The 26,010-nt window shown below is 39.5% G+C and overlaps 1 protein-coding gene across 1 annotated transcript in view; it reads left to right on the top strand.

Moving 5' to 3' along the window:
- Positions 1–24,987, top strand: part of Hr3 (nuclear hormone receptor 3 ROR-beta) — a 142,496-nt gene extending 117,509 nt beyond the window's left edge. The window contains exons 6-11 of the mRNA XM_080286192.1: positions 6,331–6,473; positions 8,104–8,236; positions 12,904–13,128; positions 19,328–19,481; positions 20,008–20,127; positions 22,530–24,987. Of these exons, the coding sequence (XP_080142318.1) occupies positions 6,331–6,473; positions 8,104–8,236; positions 12,904–13,128; positions 19,328–19,481; positions 20,008–20,113 (761 nt within the window). The 3' untranslated portion in view covers positions 20,114–20,127; positions 22,530–24,987. The remainder of the gene's footprint in view (positions 1–6,330; positions 6,474–8,103; positions 8,237–12,903; positions 13,129–19,327; positions 19,482–20,007; positions 20,128–22,529) is intronic.
- Positions 24,988–26,010: the final 1,023 nt, after the last annotated feature.

Here is a 26,010-nt window from a genome sequence, read left to right as displayed (position 1 = left end):
AGTACAGAGAGTGGATAGAATACGAAATAATGTGATTCATGGAAGATGTGGAGTGAGGAAGTCTGTAGACACCAGAATCGAAGAGAGTGTACTAAATTGTTATGGTCATGTGGAGAGAATGTATAACAATAGAGTGGTGAAAAAGTATATCTGAGCAAATTTGAAGGAGGGAGGAGGCAAGGTAGGCCAAGGAGAAGATGGAGGGATATGGCAGATGAGTGCGTGAGGAAGAGAGGTTTGGAAGTCGATGAGGCTAGGGGACTGACAGGAGATCGAGCTGGCTGGATGAACATTGTGAGGAGCAGCGCATGATCAGGGATTTGGTACACAATTTTAATGTGACAGCATCCGGATTGACTCTATCGGATACGTTTATGTGAAGCTACAAACCATGGTGAATGTTTTTGGTGTATCAAATAGAGCCAGGATTCTAGGGACTTGAATGATGAGTGAATGGAAGCGTGGTCCATTGGATTGGGCAAATTTGGGCTGTCTGGACATTGCTACTCCTCACCCTACCCTAGGGTGGGAAAGGAGGTCCGGATGATGATGATGATATACAGTAATCCATTCGATAACCTATGTAATAGAGCCAAAGGCATGTCCGGAAGATGGGTTTGTCCGGGAATGGGGAAAATGCCTCCTGGACAGGTACTTATGAACCCTAACCCGGCCTAACTCAGAAAACCACCTACATAACTCCCCACTGGACATGCATAGCACCTATTTAAGACCCTATTCACACAAATAAGGGACAGAAAGCATGAAATGAATGAAAAGGAACCAGAGAATGAGAAATTAGAAGTGAGTATGGAAAATATTTAGCGGTGTACAGGATACTTACAACACGTCCGTAGCTGTTACGAAGATTAACCCGCCTCCTCTAAGGCTCTGGCAGTGGTGAAATGGTTCTTGAAGCACGTACAGTAATCCAGTGTTGTGCTGCACTCAGTCCTTTGCACTGTGAATTATAACTGTTTAACACTGCACATTCTGTTCTTACTTTCACCACGCCAGTTGCAACATGCCAGTTTGCACTCTGCACCTAATCCTTTGCACTCTGAATTCTAATTTCTTAACACAGCACAACACTGTAAATTCTTATGTGGTCTAGTGGCAAGGTATTGCAGTTTATTCACTATTTATTATTAAAAAACGAGCACTTGTGGCAGCCATTGCGACGAGCGTCTAGTCAGGACGGTAGTTAGGCAATAACTGGGGAGGGGAGGAAGTAGAGGGCTGCCCTACTATGTACGAAAACACAGCTGTTTGGTGCTGAGCGCCAAGTTCAAAGTACGGTTGAAAATGTCAGATTTGTTTTTTGCTTTTTAACATTTTTTGGACATTTTTGGGTTCTGAAGGCTCGGGCCCAAAATGTCCGGAAATTGGGGTGTCGGGAATTGGGCATCCAGTTATTACAGAGATTACTGTGTATAAATAAATATATATAGATAGATAGATAGATAGATATAATCATCCACTCACTTGATGTAGTGCTGCCTACTTCTTCCTTAGTCTTTATCATTCTTTTTCTGTGCCTGCCCTCCTCTCTTCTTATTTCTCCCATCTTTCCTGTCACTTCATATTGCTTTTCTTTCCTTTACAGGTGGCTTTACATTGAGTGACAAGCCAAATGGTTTCCTGTAAGCCAAGAAATAATTTACAACGCTGGGTGGTAACCATATAACCAAACCATACGTGCTCCCTACGTGTCAGCAAGTGGGTTGGTGGAGGGTTAGTGCCCCTCTCCGTAAAACAAGTAACTCAAAGTCAAATGGCCACCCCTTACGGGATTATGGCGTCTGGCAATATACATATATATATATATATATATATATATATATATCCCATTGGATCCCAGGGGTGCTGGGCGAGGCACTGCACTGGGAGGGTACTAAGTGTACCGCTCTCCGCCTATCGGCTCTTAGTCGCGAAGCTCCTAGGTCCCTACCTCGGGGGTTCCCTACGTTATAAAGACTTGAAAAATCCCAGTTCTGTCCAATACTCGGGACACCGGGCTCCAATGGGTTAAAGAGACTGATAGGTTTGCCAGTCATTAACCCATTGGATCCCAGGGGTGCTGGGCTAGGCACTGCACTGGGAGGGTTCTAAGCGTACTGGCCTCCACCTATCAGCTCATAGTCATGAAGCTCCTTGGTCCCTACCCGGGGGTTCCCTACTTTATAAAGACTTGAAAAATCCCAGTTCTGTCCAATACTCGGGACACCAGGATCCAATGGGATAGATATATACATATATATATATACTGTATATATATATATATATATATATATATATATATATATATATATATTATATATAGTAGAGGAAAACAGTAGATTCCTAGCAATAGTCATGGTCAGAGCAGCCGATTATTTAACCTCTGCCATAGGGAATGGGGAGGGGGTTGCAAGAATGAACAGTATCATGATCTATAGAAAGATCCTTTATACTTTTTTATCCTTTATACTTTTTATGTAACTGGAAACTCTTTAATCATGATGAAGTACCAGATACAGTACAGTGCTTCAGCATACACACATTTCTAGCTAACTTAGATGAACACAATTAAGATTTAGTCCATATAAAGTACTGTTTGGGGCTTTATATATATATATATATATATATATATATATATATATATATATATATATATATACAGTACATATATATATATATATATATATATATATATATATATGGAGCCTCTGTGGTACAGTGGTAGAGTGTGCATTTCGTACACTGGTCAACCTGGGTTCGCGTCCTGCCAGGGTAATAAACTTTGGGAGTGTTCACCTGGCCACGTATTGAACCAGTGTCGCTTACTATAAAGTATGCTTGCACCCACTCGGCTTGCGCGGGCCGATTACACTTGGTTCACGGACTACACACACATCCAAAGCCACTCCAACACTACAATTACACTTACAAGCACTTCTCACCCAACATACAATCTCTGCCAGACAGCCTAAGCCACTTGGTAGAGATACATTGGCTGTATCGTCCCCACTTCGGTCGGGATTGGCCAGTCCTGCAGTGGATACTCAAATGGCTGATGAGATATATATATATATATACAGTAGTTATGTACTAGTGACAGTGTTACATTCTTGATTATACAAGACTTTGCCTGACAGAAATTTTTGAAACTGTGAGCAGACTATGTTCCCTTAGATGATCTGTGCCTCTTTGAAGCATTTCCATCTATAAGTATGCAGTACAGGTACTTGCTTATTGTTAGCTACATGCTGGAACATGACTGCATAATTATTAACAGATGTGAATAGCTGTTGCTTGAGATTGTTGTGTAATTTGCATGGCATTGTTGGTAATAAATCCTTTTGTAATATTTTGAAACTTATTTATAGTACCATATTTTCATGTAATTTAATACACCTTTACTTTAAAGGGTGGCTGAGATTGTTGCGGATGGAAGGGTGCAAGGAATAAATGTGTTGGGAGAGTTGAATGATTCTTTGATCATGAAGGAAGAAGTGGAGGAGGCAGCAAAGGAGATGAAAAAAGGGAAAGCTGTGGATATGGATGGGTGTGCTGTGGAATGCCTGAAGGGTGGTGGAGTGACTATTGTTGACTGGTTAGTAACATTGTTGAATGTGTGCTTTGTGAAAGGTATGGTGCCAGTTGACTGGGCAAGTGCTTGTGTGGTCCTGTTGTATAAAGGCAAGGGTAATAAGTATGAATGTACTAGCTTTAGGGGTATAAGTCTGTTGTGTGTTGTAGGTAAGGTGTATGGTAGAGTGTTAATTAAGTGAGTTAGAGAGGGTGCAGAGGGAGTAATTGGTGATGAGCAGTGTGGCTTTAGGAGAGGGAGAGGATGTGTGGATCAGGTGTTTGCTGTGAAACAAGTGTGTGAAAAGTATTTAGCGAAAGGCAAGGATGTGTTTTGGGCATTCGTGGATTTAGAGAAAGTGTATGATAGAATTGATAGGGAAGCTTTGTGGACTGTTTTAAGATTGTATGGACTTGATGGTAGGCTACTGAAAGGGGTGAAAAGTTTTTATGTAAATAGTAGAGCATGTGTAAGAGTGGGAAATGCTGTGAGTGATTGGTTTCCTGTGAGAGTGGGGCTACGACAGGGATGTGTGATGTCACTTGGTTGTTTAATATTTATATGGATGGTGTTGTAAGGGAGGTGAATAAGAGTTTTAGGTGGAGGTCTGAGTCTGGTGAATGTTGATGGTGGAGAGTGGAATCTGAAGCAGCTGCTGTTTGCAGATGATACTGCACTGGTGGCTGATTCAGAGGAGAGATTAAGACAGTTGGTAAAGGAGTTTGGAAGGGTGTGTGAAAGGAGGATCTTGAAAGTAAATGAGAATAAGAGTAAAGTGATGAAGTCTACGAGGTTGGTAGATGGAAGGGGGATGAATATAGTTTTGAATGGTGAGTTGCTTGAGGAGGTAGAGTGTTTTAAATATTTAGGGTCACATGTTGCTGTGGATGGAAGAATAGATGCAGAAGTGAAGTTTAGAATGAATGAAGTAGGAAAGGTGCTGGGAGGAATGGAAAAAGTGTTTAGATGTCTTTCGCTTAGAATGGATGTAAAGAGAAGGCTGTATGAGGGTGTTGTGGCACCGACTGAGTTATATGGGGCCGAAACATGGAATATGGGCGTAGCAGAGAGGAAAAGTTTGAGCGTAATGGAGATGAGGTGTCTGAGGAGTATGTGTGGAGTGACAAGTATGGATCGAGTGGGAAATGATGAAGTGCAAAGGAGAACTGGAGTTGTTCGGGAGATGGCTAATAGAGTTGAGCAGAGGGTGTTGCGATGGTTTGGGCATATGGAGAGAATGGATAATGAGCGATTGATGAAAAAGATAAGTAGATCTGATGTCAGAGGTGTAAGGCTGAGAGGGAGACCACGAATAGGATGGATGGACAGTGTGAAGAGAGCGCTGGATGCGAGAGGGATGTCTGTTGAGCAAGGAAGAGTGGCTGTGCGTGACAGAAATAAATGGAGAGAAATTGTGAATGAATAAATGATGACGCAGTCCAGAGAGGATATTCTCTCGCATTTGGTCTGATCAGCTAATCAGGTCAGGTGCGGGTAAGGGGATGGGTCTGTTATGATGTGTCAGGGGTAAACCAGCTCTGCTGTCGGGCCCTGCTGCGGATGTCACTGAATGCACTGCGCAGTTGACCCTTGTGCGGTGTGATGGGGTGAGGATCTGTCCCTTCTCCCCTTTGGGGCTAAGATGCGAATGAATGTGTTTGAATGGATGAGTAAATGGGGAGTGTGTCGTCCTGTCTCAGCTACCTCCCTTTCCATGGGGGAAGCAGCCTAGGTATATAGGTAGATTACCTTAAATAAGTTGAATTTGCTAACACTGTATTCTGAGACTGTCTGTAGTAAAGGATTTTTGCAAGACTAACTGTTGTATTTAGTTTAGAATCTTGAATCAGATACTTTTTGTTAGTTAATTACACAGTAAAATAAAACTGACACATTATGTTGCTCCCCAAAAGTAGTAGGTCTTGAGATAGAAATGCTGATTTTTATTCAGATTCAGTGTCCAGAAAATGCTTCTAAACTATATGGTACTGTTCTTCTTGTTATAAATGATGCCCTGGTAAACAGAGTGCAGTACAGTACTTCATTGTCAAATAAAGAACAGTAGCTTCTCTAATTTGTTGTCAGCTCCTGTGTCTTTGAAATTTTCCTAATTAATGTTGGCTTATAAAGTGATTTGGTAATGTTGGGATAGATAATGTTTGCCAAATAATATTTACTTTTCATTATTCCTGCATTGTTGTTTGTCAGTTTTTATTATTTATAGTCGTTCCTTGTATTTATGCTGTATACTGTATTGTGTGTTACATGTTGAATACCCAACCTGAGAAAAAACAATGAGTAAGTACTGTATACAGTAATGTTATGCATCTCTCATATCCATTTTTAGAAGCATTTTGGTAAGATCATTACATTATCCCTATCTGCATTAGAAAGGCATTGCTTTACTCAGTCTTTAAATGTATAAGGGGGTAAAGGGGGAAATAATGCATCGGAATGTGAGAGAGGAAGCGTGTAACAAGTGAATTATTAGTGCATATTTTCTGTGCTGTGTTCTGAAGGAGATTGACATACAGTATAGAGTAGAGAAGGTTTCCCAACAGCTTACATCAAGTGTTGGAAAATAATTAGTTGGTTTTGGCACTTGATTTAGCTTCCAGTCTATATGAACCCTCAGCCGTACCATGGCCATCTTCAGTATGGTATGGAGATTCCTTAAAGGGGATCATGGCATCATTTTTATGGATACTATTTACAGTATATTGTATGCTAGGTAACGCTCATCATTCTTCTCTACCCAGACCCAACCCAGCTTGCAGAAATCCTGGCACGATGGGTAGCCGATGCCCACAACCGCACCTGCCTCTATACCAGTGAGCACATAGCAGACGTCATGCGGAGGCAGTCTCTCGACATCTCCAAAATCACGTACTACAAAAATATGGTGAGTTGCTTGTTTTAAGGTATAGTTAAGTTATTTGGTTTCTTCGTATTTTTTTGTGCATTGCGCTGATAAAGTAGTAAAAAATTTATGTTGCTATACAGTGGTTAAGTTGGCCTCTTGCTTGTAAATTTGTGCTAGTATTGGAGAACACAGTACTGTATAGATGAATTCTGTGTGTGTCTCTGTAAAGAACCTAGATTAAGAAATAGGTATATGTTACTTAAAGATTACAGTAATGATTCTTTATTTCCTTCATTCTGTCTGTGGTTGACTTTGCACTTCCTCTTCTGTCTTTCTTTCCTTCATTCTTTCCTTTTCTTTCTGCCTATGGGTGACTGTACACTGAGTGACAAGCCAAATAGTTTCCTGTACACCAGGAAACCATTTATTACACTGGGTGGTAACCATATAACCAAATTATGGTGCCTGGTGGTTTAGTGGGCAGTTAAGGCACTCCAGTCAGATTGAGCCTGTACAAATTTCTATCCAAGGAGTGGTTGGGGTTTATTGCTCACGTAATGCCACTCATGGATGAGTGAAGCTGGTTACTCTCATCTTAAATGTCAGGATCAACTTGCCCATCCCCGGGCTTCTACACGCCTGATGGGGCAACGCAGGATTAGATGATGGATGGATGGATCGATGTTGATGGGCCTTTGTAATGATTATGCCTGTTTATAGTTACTGTTGTATTTATTGTCAGCTTCTGGTACAGTATTTCACATGAACTTAATAAATACGTACATGCATGGAAACATACATTTTGTAATGTGTTTGCCTAAATATAACTGATAGGTGTACCAGTAGCAAAAAGAAATTTATTGAGATAGTTTTTAACTCATTTCCTACTGATGGTGTATTTTTATTTTGTGTTCTTGCTACCACCTTGATGATTTTATTAAACTTTATAGAGATTTTTAGTAGTGAAGTGATTCATTATGGCTAAATCTGACTCCTTCTAGTTTGTAAAGTCTCTTCAAAGCTGAATAAAGCACTGTAATTGGTATATAACATGAATGTGACTAGAAAATACATCACTGGAGTGAAGGGGTTAAAACCTTTGACTGTTAGGAATTCTCTTATGTAAAGAAAATCTGGTGTTGGCTTGATTGAAATACCCAGATATACCACGTGTAGAGTATGGGGTAACCTTTTGGCAGTAAATGCAGTAACCCACTTTTTTATTTTGTTTTATTATTGCTGGGGGGGGAGGAGATTGCAGGTTATTTTACTTTTCTCAGGAGATAGGTCTTGCATCAAAATTGTTAATAACATTCATGGTTAACATTTTGACCAGGAATTAAAAGAACTTTGTATTTCCCTCCAGCCTACGACATAATTTTATTCAGCTCGTAAAAAGCCACTGCAGTCTAAGAGTTAACACATTGAACCTTGGGATGTCTTTTTCATTTTTATATTTGCAATCTCTTGATGATTTTATTCAATTTAGGATTTTTTTTTTTTTTTTTTTTTTTTTTTTTTTAAGGGATTAGTTATGACCTTGCCAGACCCCTTATACTGTATACAAGAGGCCTATCCTTTGTTGAATGTAATTGTCTGATAGCAATAAAAATAAACTAAGAAATATGTAATTGGATGGAAGGGTTAAACAAGCACCTGTCCCTTGCAGGCCCATGAGGAACTGTGGTTTGACTGTGCCCAGAAGCTGACGTTGGTGATCCAGCAGATCATCGAGTTCGCCAAGGCAGTTCCAGGCTTCAGAAAGTTCTCTCAGGATGACCAGATAGTCCTTTTGAAAGCAGGTGTGTTTCTTTTTCTCATTTATGCATCTTTATCTGTTCTCATGTGTCCTATAGTAGGGTGGCAGTTATCATACACTGTTAGCTATCCCTCCCACAGTTCCCTCTATTCCAGTATTTTGCATATAACTTGATCATTCCTACATGAAGCACAGCTTTTTCTTTTTACTGTATAGGTTTATCCTGTACTTGTTTGCCTAGCAGCAGTACATTTTCTTACCCCAGAATTTTTGAAATAAATAGGAACATTTTTTTTTTCATTCATACATTGTTGAGGTTATGTGTATTAAATGTATATTTTCAATTCTGTATACTGTACAGCCTGTTTTTTGTGTAAAAATAAGATGTATGCATCTTCATTGTATCGTACTGTGTACTGTAAAAGCTTATGCAACAATGATTCTATTGCTGTAGTAACAGTGAGCATAATATATTCAAAAACATCTTGTTTGTTATTAAGTATTATAAGCCATTAACACAGGCATTTAAACTGGCACACAGCTGTGCGTTGCAAGCGTTTCCTCCAGATGAGTAGTAGCAGTAAGAGTGTGTTAAATATGGATAATGATGAGGTTGAAATGAGCATAACCTGTGTATAATCCTCATGGACAGACTCAGAAGTGACAACCAAGGAACAGAAGAGCAATTGCATCTGGATTTTTAATAAAAATAGATGGGAAGTTAATGGTGTTGTGAGAGAGACAAATTCTGAAGGTGACTGAAGATGCAGAAGTGAATATATGTGAACTGGGTGAACTGAATTGGAAAGGTACTGATTGGAGGCAGTGTGTTTATGGGATGGATGTGTATGCAAGAGATGAAAAAGATTAAATAATAAAAGGAATATGTATTGAAGTAAGGGAAAATAAAAAAATGTTAGAGGATAATATCGAGTACTTTTGGTTAAACTGATGCAGTATGTACAGTACTCCTCAAATATGGAATTCTTTGGTCCATAGACTTTGGAAAAATTGAGACTTTCTGAATATGGAATCATAAGGACAACTGTGAGAAAATCATCTAATAAATACCCTCCAGTACAGTTAACAGTAACTACAATGAAAAGCCTTTACTTTGTAATACTGTAGTAAATATCCTCTCAACACCCAGTATTACATGAAAAAATACTGTATTTTGGAAAGTGGAGGGTTTTGTAAATCATATTTTAATATTATAGTTTGTACTGTATATGCCACAACTGATGATAAGGAAGTGAGAGTGGTGAAATTTTTAAGAGATTTTGAAATATTTTTAGATAGCTTTAGCTCATGTGAAAGTGCAATTTTTTTTATGAGATCTTAATACCAAAGTTGATGGTAAGAATGTAGAAGGAATCCTAGGTGGTTTTGAAGGCTGTCTATCTAACAGTCTGTTGCCAAATGCCTTAATCCTGTAAGTGATGGTCACAAACAAATCGCCTCCATGTCACCCTGTCCCCCGTCAATTCACTGCCGTCCTCCCAGCTCACATCCCTCTCTCTCATATACCTCTCCACTCTATCCCTCCATCTCATTCTCAGCCTCCCCCACCTTCTCCCCCCCTCCACCTCACTCACATACATTCTTCTTATTAGTCTGTCACTCTCCATCTTCTCCACATGGCCAAACCAACCCAGTGTATCTCTCCCAATGCTCTCTCACATGCACATCCAAACCACAATGCTCTTTCACTTCCTCATTTGTCAGTCTGTCCCTCCATGCAACTCCACATGCTCCTCTCAAATAACACACTTCCACTGCTCTCACTCTTGGCTTGTGTCCTTCCAACAAGGTCCAAGCTTCATCTCCATACGTTAGGGATGGTATCACACTACCATAATGCAGTGACTTTTTTTTTACTTTCATGCTCACTTCCATATTTCTTATCACTGCTTTCAAAGAACCAGCAACCTTTCTTCCTTGTTGTACCCTTTCAAACACTTCTCCTTCAAACTTCCATCCTTACTTATCACATTACCCACGCACTTAACCCATACCCTCCCGGTTTTTTCTGACCCCCCCACACCCTGAAAACCCGGTTATTTTTCTTTTTTTTTTTTTCTTTGCTTAACCATTCCCTTTTGATGAGAAACTAATGAAAATCACCAAGAAAGTTGCTCCTGTCACCTCTAAGTGCTCCTAAGGTGGTCCCCCCTCACCTCAGCCAGGTGTTCTGTGGCCAAGCCAGTACAGCTGTTCCATTTTCTACAGTGGGAAGGAGGAGGGTAACTAATCATAACCAACCTAAATACATATATTTACATGTATTTGCTACAAAAGTACATATACAGCAACAATATTATGGTATATATATATAAAAAAATGGGTGAAAATAACTTAGGTTCATAATGGTACCATCCATAAATCGCCGATTTCTGGCACACTTGACGAGCTGATACTGCTGTTTCCACTAACACACACTAGAGGAAGGTCTTACGCGTCTTCCTGCCACGAATCACCTGCGAAATTTTGAAAAATGTGCACGCAGTGTGCCTTGCAATTGCAAATTGTACGGTGTACGATGGTGGGTCCACAGCAGCTACCATGTACTGTACTGTCATACGACGTACGATGTCTGGAGGGTACGGGTTAATTGCTCTCATATTTTCCACTTCTCACCATCCAGCCCCACAATACTTTCAGTGACTTCACTTCCCATGAAGACCACAACTCCATTCTTCCCCAGATTCAGCCCGCCACACATTCCCCCAAACTCACGCACCAAGCCCCGGTGTCCCCGTTTGCCTTCACCCAACAGCACAGTACTATCTGCAAACAGCAGTACAGGAAGCCTTCAAACACTGCCTCCTCCCACTAGGGCTACTACAACATCCACTGCCCCACCCTGCATCTCTCCCATAACCCCATCCATACACAGACCAAACAAGCATGGAGACACGACACATCCCTTCGTCAGTCCAACATTCAGACAGAAAAATTCACTCAATCCACTATCCACATGCACCACAGCCCCAGCACCCCCAAACACACTCCCCACAACATTCAACAACTTCCAGCCCACCCCACACACTCTCAGTATTTTCCACATTGCCTGTCCATCCCCTCCGTCACATGTTATCTTCAAATCCACGAAGGCTGCACACAACCTCCCTCCCTTCTCCAGAAACCCTTGCACCAAAGACCCAAGGATGAACATATGATCTACACAACCTCCCCCCTTCCCAAAACCTCCCTGCACCTCTCCAACTAACTCCCCTCGTATTTCCCTAACTCTTCCGATAGTATCCCACCACATACCCTTCCCATCACGCCAAGAAGACAAGTGCCCCCATGATTACCACACACTTCCCTTCCCCCTCCCCTGCACAGAGGAACAATTACACCCGACCTCTAATCCTTCAGGACTCCACCCTCCTCCCAGGCCAATCTGCCCATCTTCAGCATCTACTCCATCACCATCCCTCCCCCATGCTTCATCATCCTGTCACACACTCCATCAATTCCTGGGGTCCTCCCCACCTTGACGCTCTTCATTGCTTTCACCACGAATCTCATTGCCCCTCTCATCTCCCCTCTTCTCCAAGCCACTCCCCAGCCACCCACACTCGCATCACTCTTACTCTGTACGTTTAACACTTCCTTAAAGTGTTCATTCCATTGCTCACTTTTTTTTCCCATCACTATCAGTCTACCATTTTTATCTTTCACTCCCCTACCAACTTCTTTATCACCCTAACTCTCTTTACTTCCTTCCAGAACATTTTCTTGCATTCCCCCCACTTTACACTCAAATTCTTTCCAAATTCCTCATCCACTCCCATCTTGCTCTCTCTTTATAATCTTTTCACCTCTTTCTTCCTCTATGCATATAATTCTCTTTCATCACTCATCCTTCTCCATGCCTCTGCTTCCCATCCACTCACTATATGCTTTCTTTTGAAGTGCCAAGACTAAATGAAAATAGAAATACATTGATGGGTATTTGTGATAGAAGGGAATTACTTTCTCTGGGCACATTTTTAACTTTAATATGCATGGTGTTGGAAACAAAACAGCAAGGAAGAGTGGTAGGGTAGATGGCAGTGATTAGCCCTTCAGTCGTGTGGTGCCTTTTTCACTTTATTTTCTTATCTCCAGAGTTTTATTCAACTTTGAAGATATGTTACTTTTAGAACTAGAGGACTAATATGTAGTCTTTGTTAACTTACTGACCTCTGTGTCTCTCAGAGGCTAAATTAAAATGTCTGGAGCTAGCAAGAATAAGTTTATAAAACATGTCATAGTAAAAGAGATACCTTTGTGTATCTGTAGATGAACTATTGAAGAGAAATGCATCGTAAAGGTGAGCAGTTATTTTTTTTATTTTTTATGTTTATTTTTTTTAATAGATAACAGGTACTGTAGGTGGTTGAATGAAAGGAAATACCAGATCAATAGGATTTTTTTCTCTCTCAGATCAGCTTGTACAGGAATATAATAAAACAGCTACCTCTTGTTTCCCTGTGCATAATTGTACACAGCATTTTTATATCCTTCTTGCACTTTTTTCTTTCATGTTTCAGTGTAGTATACTGTATTCTTACAAAAGCTACCATGTCAACCTTACCAATGGTACTATGTAAAGCCCCAAACTGACAGCTGCATCAAATTTAACTTACTACAGTATAATTAATTGATTTTTTCTGAATTGTCTGAAAATGGTCAGCTACTAGCTTTGTCATCCCCCCACAGGAAGCTTCGAGCTGGCAGTGCTGCGGATGACGCGCTACTATGACGTGGCGCAGAACTGTGTGGTGTATGGCGATACCCTTCTGCCCATGGAGGCCTTCCTCACCACAGAGACCGTTGAAATGAAACTTGTTAACAACGTGTTTGAATTTGCCAAAACTATCGCTGAACTTAAGTTGACAGACACAGAGTTAGGCTTGTATTCGGCCCTGGTGCTTCTACAGGCAGGTAAGAAGCATTGTGCCATTGGTGATGTAAGATACGGTAGTGCGGATGGTCGCGGCCTGGATGGTTGGATGACGGGGGTTGTCTTGGCACTCAGTTCCGCCACCCAGTGTGTTGCTTTACCCCCAGTGTGACTTTTGGCGCGCTGAAATTCTTTGTTTAACGAGGCTCCATCGCAGCCTGCTGCCACTGTCGCCACACTTTTATCCATATGTGTACACTATGATCTCACACACACACACACACACACACACACACACACACACACACACACACACAGATATACAGTACACCCATTCACTTGTAAATTTTACATATAATATAGAACTTACATTTCTTGTTGCAGATCACTAAAACAGATTATTGCATACAGACAAATGGAAGTGATATTGCCATACTGTCAGTAAGATAATTTTGTTTAAACATCAGATCACATATACAGTTGTTCTGTAGATGGTTTCATGCAATAATAATATGTATTTTATGTATTATTTGTACTTTTGCACAGCAGGCAAAACCATTCACATATCACTTGCCATTTGTAACATACTGTATATAGTTCATGTATTATACAGTAGAAACTTTTTTTTTTTTTATATAGTATTATATTATCAATCTGAAATGTTCTTTTATGTCATGGTAGGTTTTAAATCCCTCTGCAATAAATTTGTGACAGTACAGTTTACAGTACCATTATCCACAGTTTAGTCAGACTACTTGTACACTGTGACAACACCACACAACCCTCTCAGCATTAGAACACACCATCAATACCTACACAGCCATTATAAGCATCATTGCAAGTGTGTGTTGGTGAGGGTGGCAGCAGGGATGGCGGCAGTCAGAGTTACACCTCGGGTAAGGCTCATACGCGGAGGTCCAACTGAACGCCTCTACTCTCTACTTCTCTTAAACAACAACAAAGGCACCATTACTGTAAGTACAACCCAGCGCGCACACTTCCCCGCAACACTCACGCTACACAAGCTAAGCAGAACCCGTGGACTAAGATTGAAGCCTCATTTCAATAAAGATTTTCCCTCATTATAAGATATGATGTACAGTATATAGTTCTGCAGTTGTTGTTCATACATATAGACTAATGTACTAGATTATTTTGTTCAATTCTTACACAGAATAATGAAGCTTTTTCAACAGTTTGAGAGTTAAATTCTTACACAGATTAATGAAGCTTTTTCAACAGTGAGAGTTACAGTATTTAAGTGAAAAAGTGAACCAATATATTAAGATAATCATAAGTTATCTTATGTAACAAATTTTGCCTGTGCATGTAGCCATTTCTCATTATCCCCCCTCCCAGACGACGTAATTCACTATGCCTTACAAGAAGTAAATAAAAAAATGAATGTAAACTTCAAGCTTGAGTGGAGTATTTCGGGAGAGTGTGCGGGTTTATTAAGAAAATGCGATCTTGAGGAACACTGTTGCTGCCGCTTGAGATGATGAAGCAGTTTGTCCTTTGCGCTAACTCTTAATTGACGTGTGTCGTGTGTTTCCTTCCTGGCCAGTTGCTTACACCATGGAATTTGTCAGCCACCTTTTGAGTTGCCTGCTGTGAAAGTCTCTCAAACTTCAAAAAGTGATGAGTTCATTGGATTTAGACAGCAGTACATTTTTGTCCTGGTACTGTCAGTTAATTCAGTACATAATTCTTTCTTTGTTTAATGTGTGTTAACTTTGCTCAGGGATATTTTTCATTCTACTGTAGGTCAAAATTTTGGTCCCTTCCAGAATTAAAGCAATAAAAAATCTGAAAGTCATAAAACACGAACAGTTTTCATAACTTCTCAAAGATTGATTCACTTTTCCTTGACAAACTGGAGAAAGAAACACCGATGTGGGACTTAGTGTGTATTTGCCAGGAGGTGAAACATCAATACACACTAAGTCCCACATCGGTGTATCTTTCTCCAGTTTTTCAAAGACTGTAGTATGTCATGAGAAGAGAAACTCAAGTCATGCTATGTATATACTCACATAGATCTAGCATTTACATTTTTAAGTTTCAGACTTTTAACCAATATGCAAAATATCACAATAGGGCTGTTGAACTTGTAGTTATGGTTTAATTATTAACACTCTCCTAACAATTTGTCACATTTTACTCTAAATTTAACCATTGAGTTTGTGCATGACCAAAAATTCAAGTGAGCAGCTGGTCAGAAGAGCTTTGTTTGACCAAGCTGCTGTTGCCTTGGCACTTGCTGTCTGTTTGTTTAAGTTTCATTTTTTTTTCCTTTTGCTCTATTTTTATTAACCACCTGGCACATGACGCACTTGTTTTGCTGTCCTGGCTCAGACTTCTTCAGTGTGAGTGCAGCTGGGGTGACAGTATGCTCCCTTTTTATTATCTCACCAGTACAGTAAGTCCTTATTATAAAACTCTGTTGTGACATATGTAATTATGTTTACATTTAGTGACCATTGATCTTGATTGCATGTATCGATCTTTCATGATTATAACTAACCCCTTCAATATGGTGACATATTTTACGTTTTATTTGTGCTAAGCAACAGACAGTTTTATTCAGGGTAGGGAGAGACAGCTGATTGTGGAGGGGTTAATTGAGGCATTTCTGTCCCCATCACTACGACTGGTCTTTCCAGAACTTAACAAAGTTGTCTGGAAGTAGAAAAAATAAAAGAAAAAGCACATCATCAGAGTGAAGGGGTTAAGTCCACACTAAGGCACAGATAAATAACCTGTTACCTCATTCTGTTGCTACTTAAAAGCACCATAATGAAGTTAGGTTTGCTCCTAAGTCCACAGTAAATAACAGATAAATTGCTTGTTTCGTTTCCTTTGCTACCAGTAAGGTTGATGGGACAGTTTCTCCCAGTTTACAGTACCATTTATAGAGAAAGGACTGTGATATTTTGGTAAGGACTGTCTGCATATTATCAGGAGGACTGCCATGTCATCATTAGAGAAAGTTAAATTATCTTGGATCCAGTATAGGGTAGTGCCATTGATGACTGTGCAGTATTAGCTATAAGTAAAGTGCAATGAGTTTCCAAAAGTAAGTCAAGGCCTGTATTTGCATCATGTCACCTTGGATTTTCTATTTTTGAGACTTTGAGACCATTCAGGGTACACAATGTGCTTCATATGATAATAGGAGTTTTTTTTTTTTTTTTAATTGGAAATTACTATCTATCTATCTATCTATCTATTGCCAGATGCCTCAATCCCGTTTGGGGTGGCCACAAACAAATTGCCTCCAAGTCGCCCTGTCCCCCGCCATTTCACTGCCCTGCTCCCAACTCACACCCCCCTCTCTCAAATACCTCTCCACCCCATCCTCGGCCTCCCCCTCCCTCTTCCCCCCTCCACCTCACTCACATACACTCTCTTCGTCAGTCTTTCACCCTCCATCCTCTCCACATGGCCAAACCACCTCAGTGGAAATTATGCTGGGTGGTAACCATATAACCAAATTATGGCGCCTGGTGGTTTAGTGGGTAATTAAGATACAGTACTTCAATCGGATTGAGCCTGTGCAGGTATATATCAAGGGGTGGTTGGGGTTTATTGCTCATGTAATGCCACTCAGAGATGAGTGAGGCTGGTCACTCTCATCTTAAATGTCAGGACCAACTTGCCTTGCCCCAGGCTCCTACACTCCTCGTGGGGCAACATAGGATTGGATGATGGATGGATTATTATTTCAGTGCACTTTATTGTTCAGTAGTTTCAGTAATTTTTGGAATGAGATTAGAATTTATTAAAAAAAGTGTATTGTACTGTACTATACTAGAAGCTTTATTATAGTCTCAGTTTGGTAAGTCAGCCTGATTACCAATATATGTGAGTTTGAATTTAGAGCATACTGTCAACTTCAGCTGCTCTCTGGACTACTGTATATTTCTTTTTTAAGTATTACATAGGACAGATATGATTAGATATATTTAGATCTTCCTAATTATATATGTACTGTGTATACTCAAAAAGAATTAATATGGACACATGAGCTACAGCTGAATATCATATACTGCCCAATGCATCATGTAAGACACAGTGACTCTGAGGATTGTATTTGATGTATGGTGTCTTTGATTTTGTCTTCCCTCTCTTTCACCTCCCCACTCACCTGCTTCACTCGCTCTAGACTTGGCCATTTGCTTAGCTGGGAACTGAGCTCATAGCAAAGTTCATATTTCAATTTTGTTCTCAGGGTTTCTGTTCAGTATTAAAATATGCTTCATTTATAATTCAAGTCAAGAACTATGGTTAACTTGAGTTTTGTTATTATTATCATATTGTTCATCACATTTTATGACACTCAGCCCATTGAATATCCAACCAGCACTTTTATATGATGAGCTTTCCGTGTTATCAATTTGTAGAGCTCATTACAGTACTCTGTGATAAGGGGAAAACAAAAAATTTATATCTATCGTTGAGATTTAAGTATAGTACAGTATACTGAATATCTTGTTTCACAGTGCCATGATTACTCATATGCAAATACTGAAACTGGGCTTACTGCCATATCATAGTCATAAACACAGTTTCAGTATGTAAGTATTATTTACGAATGTGATGTACTGAATCTAGCACTGAGCACATACTGTAGTGCGGTGCAGCTCAGAACTTTTGAGCCTAGATAACATGCTAGCTGTGGCCACAACAGCTGTGAACGTATGTATGTTGACCTGCCGGGCTGCTGACATCAACAGGGAGTCACCACAACCTAGGAGCCCTAAATGCAGCAGTGTGGAATAAGCTTATGCTGTAGTGCCACCAGGGAATTAAATAGGTGACATTTATAGTGTAAAAAATTAGTAAATATAGACAATCTTGCTAAAATAATGGGAAATATCTGTGCTGCGGTAGAAGTATTTATTAGATGCTGGTGTCTGCATTTCTATTATGAGGATACAAACAGATCTTGTATATTATCATACTCCCAGGTAATTTGAGTTGCTCTTAATAGTTCTGTGGTGACTCCATAATTTAGTGCTTACTGCTAACCTCCTCTTCATGCCATCTCTTTCCTGTCCCTCTCAGCCCTCACACTGTCTGGCTTTGGTGATTAGAATGAAATACAGTATTCTAGATTTTCACCATGCATTGTTTTTAATTCAGATATGATTTACTGTATTTGATTGCTTTTGACAGTTTCAGTGTGCCAAGTGGCAAGTCACATTGCTTTCTTGTCCCTGTTACCGTCTCCAGCTTTAACACATTCCTTGTTTGTGTTGAATGATTTTAACCCTTTCAATCTGATAATTCCCCTCCCCCCCTCAACCTCCTGATGATTTTATTCAGCTTACGACAGACTTTTAGAATTAAAGGGGCTAGTGAAGACTATATTTAACACCAACAATTTAGAAAATCTCTCCCCAGCAAACTAAATAATTTGGAGGTAGCAAGAATAAAATGAAAAGTACATCATCAGATTGACAGGGTCAAAGTAGGATTAATATTATTGTTATTATTAATTTATTTTAGTGCTCTCAGGCACTTTACTAATACACTATGGCATGGAGGATGTACTTTGTTACTCTTGTTATATTCATTTAAACTTAGCTTAGATTTTAAATTATTTTTGCAACAGTTGTTTTCACTGATTACTATGGTTACCAATATGTAGGGGACTTTAGACTTAGGAAGCTTGCCTGTGTGTTTAGTAATGTGTGGTTTGATGTGATTACTGGCCAACTTTTTCAGGAACTGTAATATCAATAATCTCCCAGTATTCGAGCTGCGGCAGTTTTCTCAATAAAATAAATCAGATTTCTGTTCATATTTTATTCCATTATTTCATTGTGCAGTCTCACAGACAAAAAAGTATAGAAAAGTCTAAAATTAGTAAGAATTTCTTTAATCTTTTTTCATTATAGTTAGTATAAAAGTCTTGCACTGAAATGAATGGTTAAGCTTGATATTTGTTTTTGTTGTTCACTTATGACCATATCTCAGATTATGTATCGGAATTCACTCAGTTGATTTCCTTTCCTTCTGTTGCCTTCGTTCAGCATCTGGTTGGACCCAACAGTGTTCCTATAAATTATCCTTTCTCTGCTACCTGTAAATGCTGAGCCAGTTAGCATAACCAAACCATATCTATTACCCACCCACACCTGTCCACTCTGTCAGACAACTTTTGCCTTCTTTGTCAGCTGTAGCCATTTGTCCTGGGTCACTTATTTTGTCCCAATTTTCTCTGACCAACAGACCGGCCAGGCTTGCGTGGAATGGACGAGATCGGGAAGCTGCATGAGGCTGTTGGCCGATCACTTTGCCTGGAACTGGACAAGACCCACAGGTTCCCAGTCAAGGGTGATGTCACTGTCTACGCCTTCCTCCTTGCTAAGATGCCTGCCCTCAGGTAAATATATTTTTATATTTAGTACCTCTGTGGTGTCCTCAAGGTTGTTCAGTACAGTATATATATTGATGGGGTTATGAGAGAAGTTTAAATTCAACTTGTGGAAAAATGAGTTGGGAGGGTTATGAATGGTGAAGGATGGAGTATCATATATCTGATGTATGTAGATAATGCTATGTTACTTAGTAATTGTGAATTGTAGTTTTTCAGACTTATTACAGAATTTTGTGGATGCTTGTATGTAGTGCTGTATACAGTATTTTGGAAGAAAATTAGGTCAGATTTCAAGTGATCATTTTTGAGAAGGCAGTTGTCAGTGTGATGCCCCAGTGAATAGAAAGATACTTGAATTGATAAGGGAAGTTCCCTTGGTGCAGTGGTGAAAGAGAAATGTTCAGTGAAGGAAGAAAGTAGAATAGTACAGGGAAGGAAGGTGACCATTGTTTTGAAGGCCAAGTTTAGGTGGACAAACTCTCAGTTACAGTGCCCACTGTAACCTTACCTAATCATGTCGTGTGTGTTGCAGGGAGCTGAGTGTGTTGCACCAGGATGCACTGTGCAAATTCAAGCGAGCAGCGCCACACCTCCAATTCTCGGATCTCCACAAGGAAATCTTCAACGTTGATTCCTGAGGTGCCTAAGCTGGGTAAGCAAGAGCAAAATTATTTAAGTATTCCCTTACCTCATCCATAGGAGGGAAAGTCATGATGATGATGATGATGATGACAATAATGATGATGCTCTTGTTACTTATTTGGGTCATGGTTGTAACAGGTACTGATTTTTTTTATTAACCTATTTAGTAGGATGAAATCAGTTTTATTTCATTTTTGCTATCACCAAATGATTTTATTCAGATTGCATGAAATGTTTCAGAGTGTAATCGCTAGATGTAGCCTTCATTAAACCTCACTAATACTTGGGTCCTTCTTAACATGAATAATATTGTTTGGTGGTAGCCAGAGTAAAATAAAAATGTATATATATATGAATTTATAGTAGCTTAAGATTTACTACGCTGGGTGGTAACCATATAACCAAATGTTGGTGCCTGGTGGTTTAGTGGGTAATTACAGTGCTCCAGTTGGATTGAGCCGGTGAAGGTTCATATCCAAGGGATGGTTGGGGTTGATTGCTCACGTAATGCCACGCAGGGATGAGTGAGGCTGGTCACTCTCATCTTAAATGTCAGGACCAACTTGTCTAGCCATGGGCTCCTATGCTTCTCATGGGGCAATGTAGGATTGGATGATGGATGGATGGATGGATGAAATTAAGAGTATTTACAGTACTGTACTGATGATGGTGGTGATGTACTGTACTGTACTTGTTTTGAGATTTCATAGCATTGACTATATTTTGTGTTTGTGTTAATGTACTGTATTTGAATTAGAGTAAGAAAGAGTGAAGAGAATGAAAACTCTGCTTCTGTGACCTTTTCTCTAAGTTTTGTCACAGAAAATTAATGTTTTACTATTGCAAAGAGAGACACTACCTATTTGTTTCATTTAGTTTTGTCATATGTCTATACATTGAGTCCAGTGTAACATCTTCATCCATTTATCCCACCATATGTCTTTTCTTTTATTTCCATCCCAAACTGTATACATTTTTAGACTGTCTTGAAAATACAGTAGCTCGTACTCTTATCTCCTATTACTTTAACATTTTTATTCACCAATTACAGTAGCTCTTCTCATGCCCATTATCAGATACTGTACTATTTTCAGTCTTATTGCCAGAAATCAGCACATTGCATTCTTATCATCTGATGCATTACTTTTTCCCTCTCTTATCACGAAATACGTTAATTCATCTCATCACCAAAGAGAGTGATAGTTCTTAATTTTATTGCAAAGTACATTAGTTCGCCTTATTCATATCACTAAATACAGTACTGTATAGTAGTTTTCTTTCTGTTACTAAATTCGGTAGTTCTCGTTCATATCACCAGATACAGTAGTAGGTATTCTTTTTATAACTAAATGCAGTAGTTTTTCTCAATTCTCATCACCAAGTACATGAAATCTTAACATTCCTATTCCTCAAGCATGTCTACTCATTCATAGCCCCAAATTTTGTATGTACTGTGTTCAGTCCCACGAGAACAGTAAGTTTTTGCACTCTTGTTTCCAAAATACAGTTGTTCTTTTCATTCCTCAAGCATCTCTTCATTTATTCATTCATTTCATTCATTCACTGCAAAAGCTTTCCACTAAGCTGAAGATCTGGTAAAAAAAAAAAAAAAAAAAAAAAACAGTGCAGCATTTAAGGGGCTAAACCAAAAAGTACTGTGGATATCCACAGAGATGAAGTGGCAGTAGCAAGCATCTAAAAAAATTCATATGGGTTGTTCTCATTTTAAGTTGTTTCACTTAGTTGTCTCATGGTTCAGTTGCTGATGAAGTGACATGCATTCTTGACTTAAGACTGTTTATGATGTATTGTTAAGTTGTTTTGATATCAGAAACTACTATTTTTTAAAAATAAACTCCTTAGTCATGAAACAGAAGCTTGTCTCACTTACAGCTCTTCATTTAAGGTAACATTTGCTTGCACACTTCCATGACTTATCCCCTTGAACCCGATCATCTCATTTGTGGTTCATCCTTGGTACCACAAGATGATTTTATTCTGCCTCGGGGAAACCTTTCAAACTACAGGGTTGGTAATGACCTTCATTAGTCCATTCAATATGAGATGTCATTCCTAAGTTGGTATAGTCATCTGGAGATTGCAAGAATTAGCTAAACTGATACATCATTGTTGTGAAAGGGTTAAGTGAGGACTAGGTGCAGTGAAGAGTCTGATGATGTACTTTTTATTTTATTTCTACTGTTTGCAGATTATTTTATTCAGCTTGGGGAGACTTTAAATTGGGTAAGTTAGATGCAACCTTCATTAATGTCCTTTTTCTCAGGATTGTCCCCCAAACTAAATAAGATCATCAGTTCAGTAGCCAGAATAAAATCAGTAAAGGGGTTAAAAATCTCTCTGACCCACCTGCTGTTTATCTCCTCTCTTATCCTTATCTCTTTGTGTTTGCAGATTGTGTGGTTAAGAAGATAAGGGCAGGGGGCTGACGACTGCTTCTGTGACTCTGCTCTCCTCCTCCACGTTGTTTTTTCCCCTGAAGAGCCATCTGTGCTTGTATCACCTTGTCACCTGTTTGTTAGTGTTGCTTGTTAGAGAGGAGCAAAACAGACTCTTTCAGAATAACTATGAATTAAGATTACCATTTATAGATGTGTTGTGAGTTTTACAGAGTCTAACTTATAAAAAAAAATAATAAAAAAATAAAAGTAAACCCATACTCTGTCTAAAGGAACTTTTCTAGGGAGGAGGTGTGTGGTCGTGATGCCAGCCCTTCGCTCCCTTCCTCCCTCCCTCTCTCCTACCTCTCCTCTCTCTTTCTGCCTTATATCTGTTCAGAAAACAGTGCAGCGTTTCTCTTAAACTTGCCCCTGCTGAAGCCCCACTGTAGATTAATTAAATGATTCTTGTTGCCTTACAAGCTAGCGAAGTTGGTCGTTAGGACTCCTGTGTTGACCCGAGTCCCTAACAGAGATAAAAGTTAGTCCAAGGTTGATGATTATATACAGTTTATTTTTTAAGGAGTTGTGTAAACACCCCTTGAGAGTACATCCTTATCTTTGTAAATTGAAGATATTGTATACTTAAAAGATATTTAATTATATTATTACACTGCTGTTATATACTAAAATCTTTATTATAGAGAAAACAAGTTGTCATTCTCATGCTTTCATTACCGACAAGATTCAAGAGCAAATATCTACCCTTGATATCATGTCATCATCTCCATCATTTTGTCATTAGTTTTTATATATACATATTAAGTTTTAGTAGCCTATAATTTTTTTTATAGTTTAATTTATTTTTTGTTTAGCTTCTCCCAGCAAACACATAATTGAAATAATATTATCGTGCCAGTTAAAAAAAATTATTACTAACCTTGCGTCTCTTACTCGCGGTCAGGCTAGTGCCAGGCCTCACACTAAGTAAATTCCTGGTGCAAAGTTAGACCTGCCTGCAAAGGAAAATAGAATGGTGGTACAAAAAATACATGAGGAAATGGGAGTGTAGATGGTCACCAGGCCAGGCAGAGGGAGGGTCTTAGTGAGTGTTGTCGCCTCGGATATGCATCGCTTTCTGGAGTTTTTGTGAGAGGAGTGCCCGGCTGGCTCACGCTACTCAGGCCGGGCTTTTGAGTACCAGTGGAGGGAACTGGACCAAACTATGAAGTGGCTTATTTGTAGCTGCAGTTATAAATATTACCTGGAAAACAAAATGGACTAATTTGGTGAAAGTTTAACTAGGCTGTGGATGTTATCTTCATTGATAATTGGACTTAACTTGTGGAAAAAAATTGTATATTGTGGAACTGAATCAGATTAGTGGAGGATACTGAATTAAAGTGAGAAATGTGTACTTTAAGTGAGGACTTAAACTGTCATATAGAAGGAAGAAATGAGCTAGACTAAGATGCGGACCCTATACATCTGGAATGATAAAGAATGTGATGGACTGGAACTCTGTGTTATGCTCAAGTGGTGGGTCAGAAAATCCGGTGTATAATGTGAGTGTCCCACGACTCTTCAAATGGCCTCAGACTCTCCCTCTCACAAAATATAACGCCGTGGTGCGTCCTTTGCCCATTCCAGCCGTGCTAGAGTACAAATAGGTTAGAGCGCGAGGCCACCATCCTGCCCTATCTTGTTTCCTGCCTGTGACCGCGTCCTCTTCATTATATTTTATGTCCACTATTGGACGCCCCTAAAGTCAGCCAACTCATTCAGCAACTTGTCTATGGGGGTCACTTGTCTTGCCCCACAGTATGTTGTCGTTAGTTGAATGAAAGGGTTTTGCCGGTGTGCTGATGTGGCCGACTGTAGGCTCGTCTGACTGAGGACATCAAGTTGTACAGAAAGACACAGCTTCTGTTTTAGATGTTAAGAGGAGGCAGCTGCTGGAGAACCTCTAGTGCTTAGATTCTAGAGTCTAGTGTGCTGGGAGAGTGTTAGGGGCACCTGGCTGCCCACCCAAGGAATGGGGCTGGAAGGGACAAGGTGCCCTGCCCTGCCCTGCCCCGCCCTGCCCCGTCCTAAGTGGTGGCTGGGAAGGATGCACCCTGCCCTGCCCTGCCCTGCCCTGCCAGCCCGAGGTCACAGCCACACTGTACAAACACTCCAGCAGCAGCCACCCTGCTTGCTGCCTGCTGCATCTCACTATTTATTTATTGTGTGACGACCATCCCAGTGCTTCACAAATCCAACTTCACAGCAACAAGCAGCAAGTGGCTACTCTGTATATTACTGTATACAGACTCTCCTATTGGTTATTGTGCATTAAAAAATAAACTCTCCCTTTTTCGGTCCTTCCTCTTTAGGGTGCGGGAAATAACCAGCTAGGATGTCTTGTACTCACCACACATAAACACAGGGGTTACAGTAAACTGGTATTTTGGCTAACTGTGAGTTTTATTTTGCCTTGGTTCTTTGTTTAGATTTATGAAATTTCAGTCCAGTTTTTCCATCAGTAAAATAAAAATATTATCACTGGAATTTTTTTATTGCCAATCCCATATGATGTTCAAGTGCAAATGACTGGATGCTGTGAACTAACTTGCAGGTACAGTAACTTTAATTCCAAAGAATTATTTAACATTTAGATATAGCTATACTGTATTATCACCCTTTATATTTTACTGATAAACTATCTGGTCCTGCTGCTTTTTTATTTTTCAACTTTATCATATGTTGTTTGACTTTTCCTATTTTTATTTCTGGGCATATCATTGGTTTAATTTTTCTTTCTGTTTGTATTATGTCAAAATGCTCCTGTACCTTTTCTGTAAATCGGTAATCTTCATTTTGTACTATCTTATATCAATACTTTCCTTATAATTTTTCTTCCCTTCTTTACTCCATATTTCTTTAATATTATTTGGGTGTTTCTGATAAATCTTTCCATAGTCTTCAATTTTTTAATTTCCCTTCTATATCATATATCGACTGTTTCCACTTTTTATCTCAGTTTACTAATAATTTGCCCTCTCTTTTCATTTCTGTTTGATTTGTTATTTTACTTTAATGTTTTTACTTTTTTCTTTTATTCTGTCACATATGTTCATTGTCTTTCTGTTTTATCTTGTTCATTTCTTTTTCTTATGTTAAGTTATCTTTTCATTATTTCCTATCATTATTTCATCGTCTATCCATGGTGGCGGTGGTTCAATCGGTCGAGAGGTGGCCTGCAGTCCCACTGTACGCTCCTTTGTTCCTCTACTGCATGTCGTTTCACCTTTAGCTTTTTGGTTACAGTTTAGAATTGTCAGTCTATATTCACTCACCCAGTTTAATATTTTTCCGTTTGTGGAAATTAAAAGAGTAGGGGGTAGGGGGTTGACAAAATAAAACCTGGGGTGAGTTATTGAAGGTGCTTATTGAGTATGGGGTACATGGAAATGTTAATGATTACCACGAATTTTTAAAATCAGGATCTAGAGGAA

Source organism: Coenobita brevimanus, chromosome 110, assembly GCF_032717465.1.
Source record: "Coenobita brevimanus isolate Jiangsu-jjx chromosome 110, ASM3271746v2, whole genome shotgun sequence".
In the NCBI taxonomy this organism is placed as follows: Eukaryota; Metazoa; Arthropoda; class Malacostraca; order Decapoda; family Coenobitidae; genus Coenobita; species Coenobita brevimanus.
The sequence above is the reverse complement of the archived record's forward strand: the minus strand, read 5'-3'. Positions and strand labels throughout refer to the sequence as shown.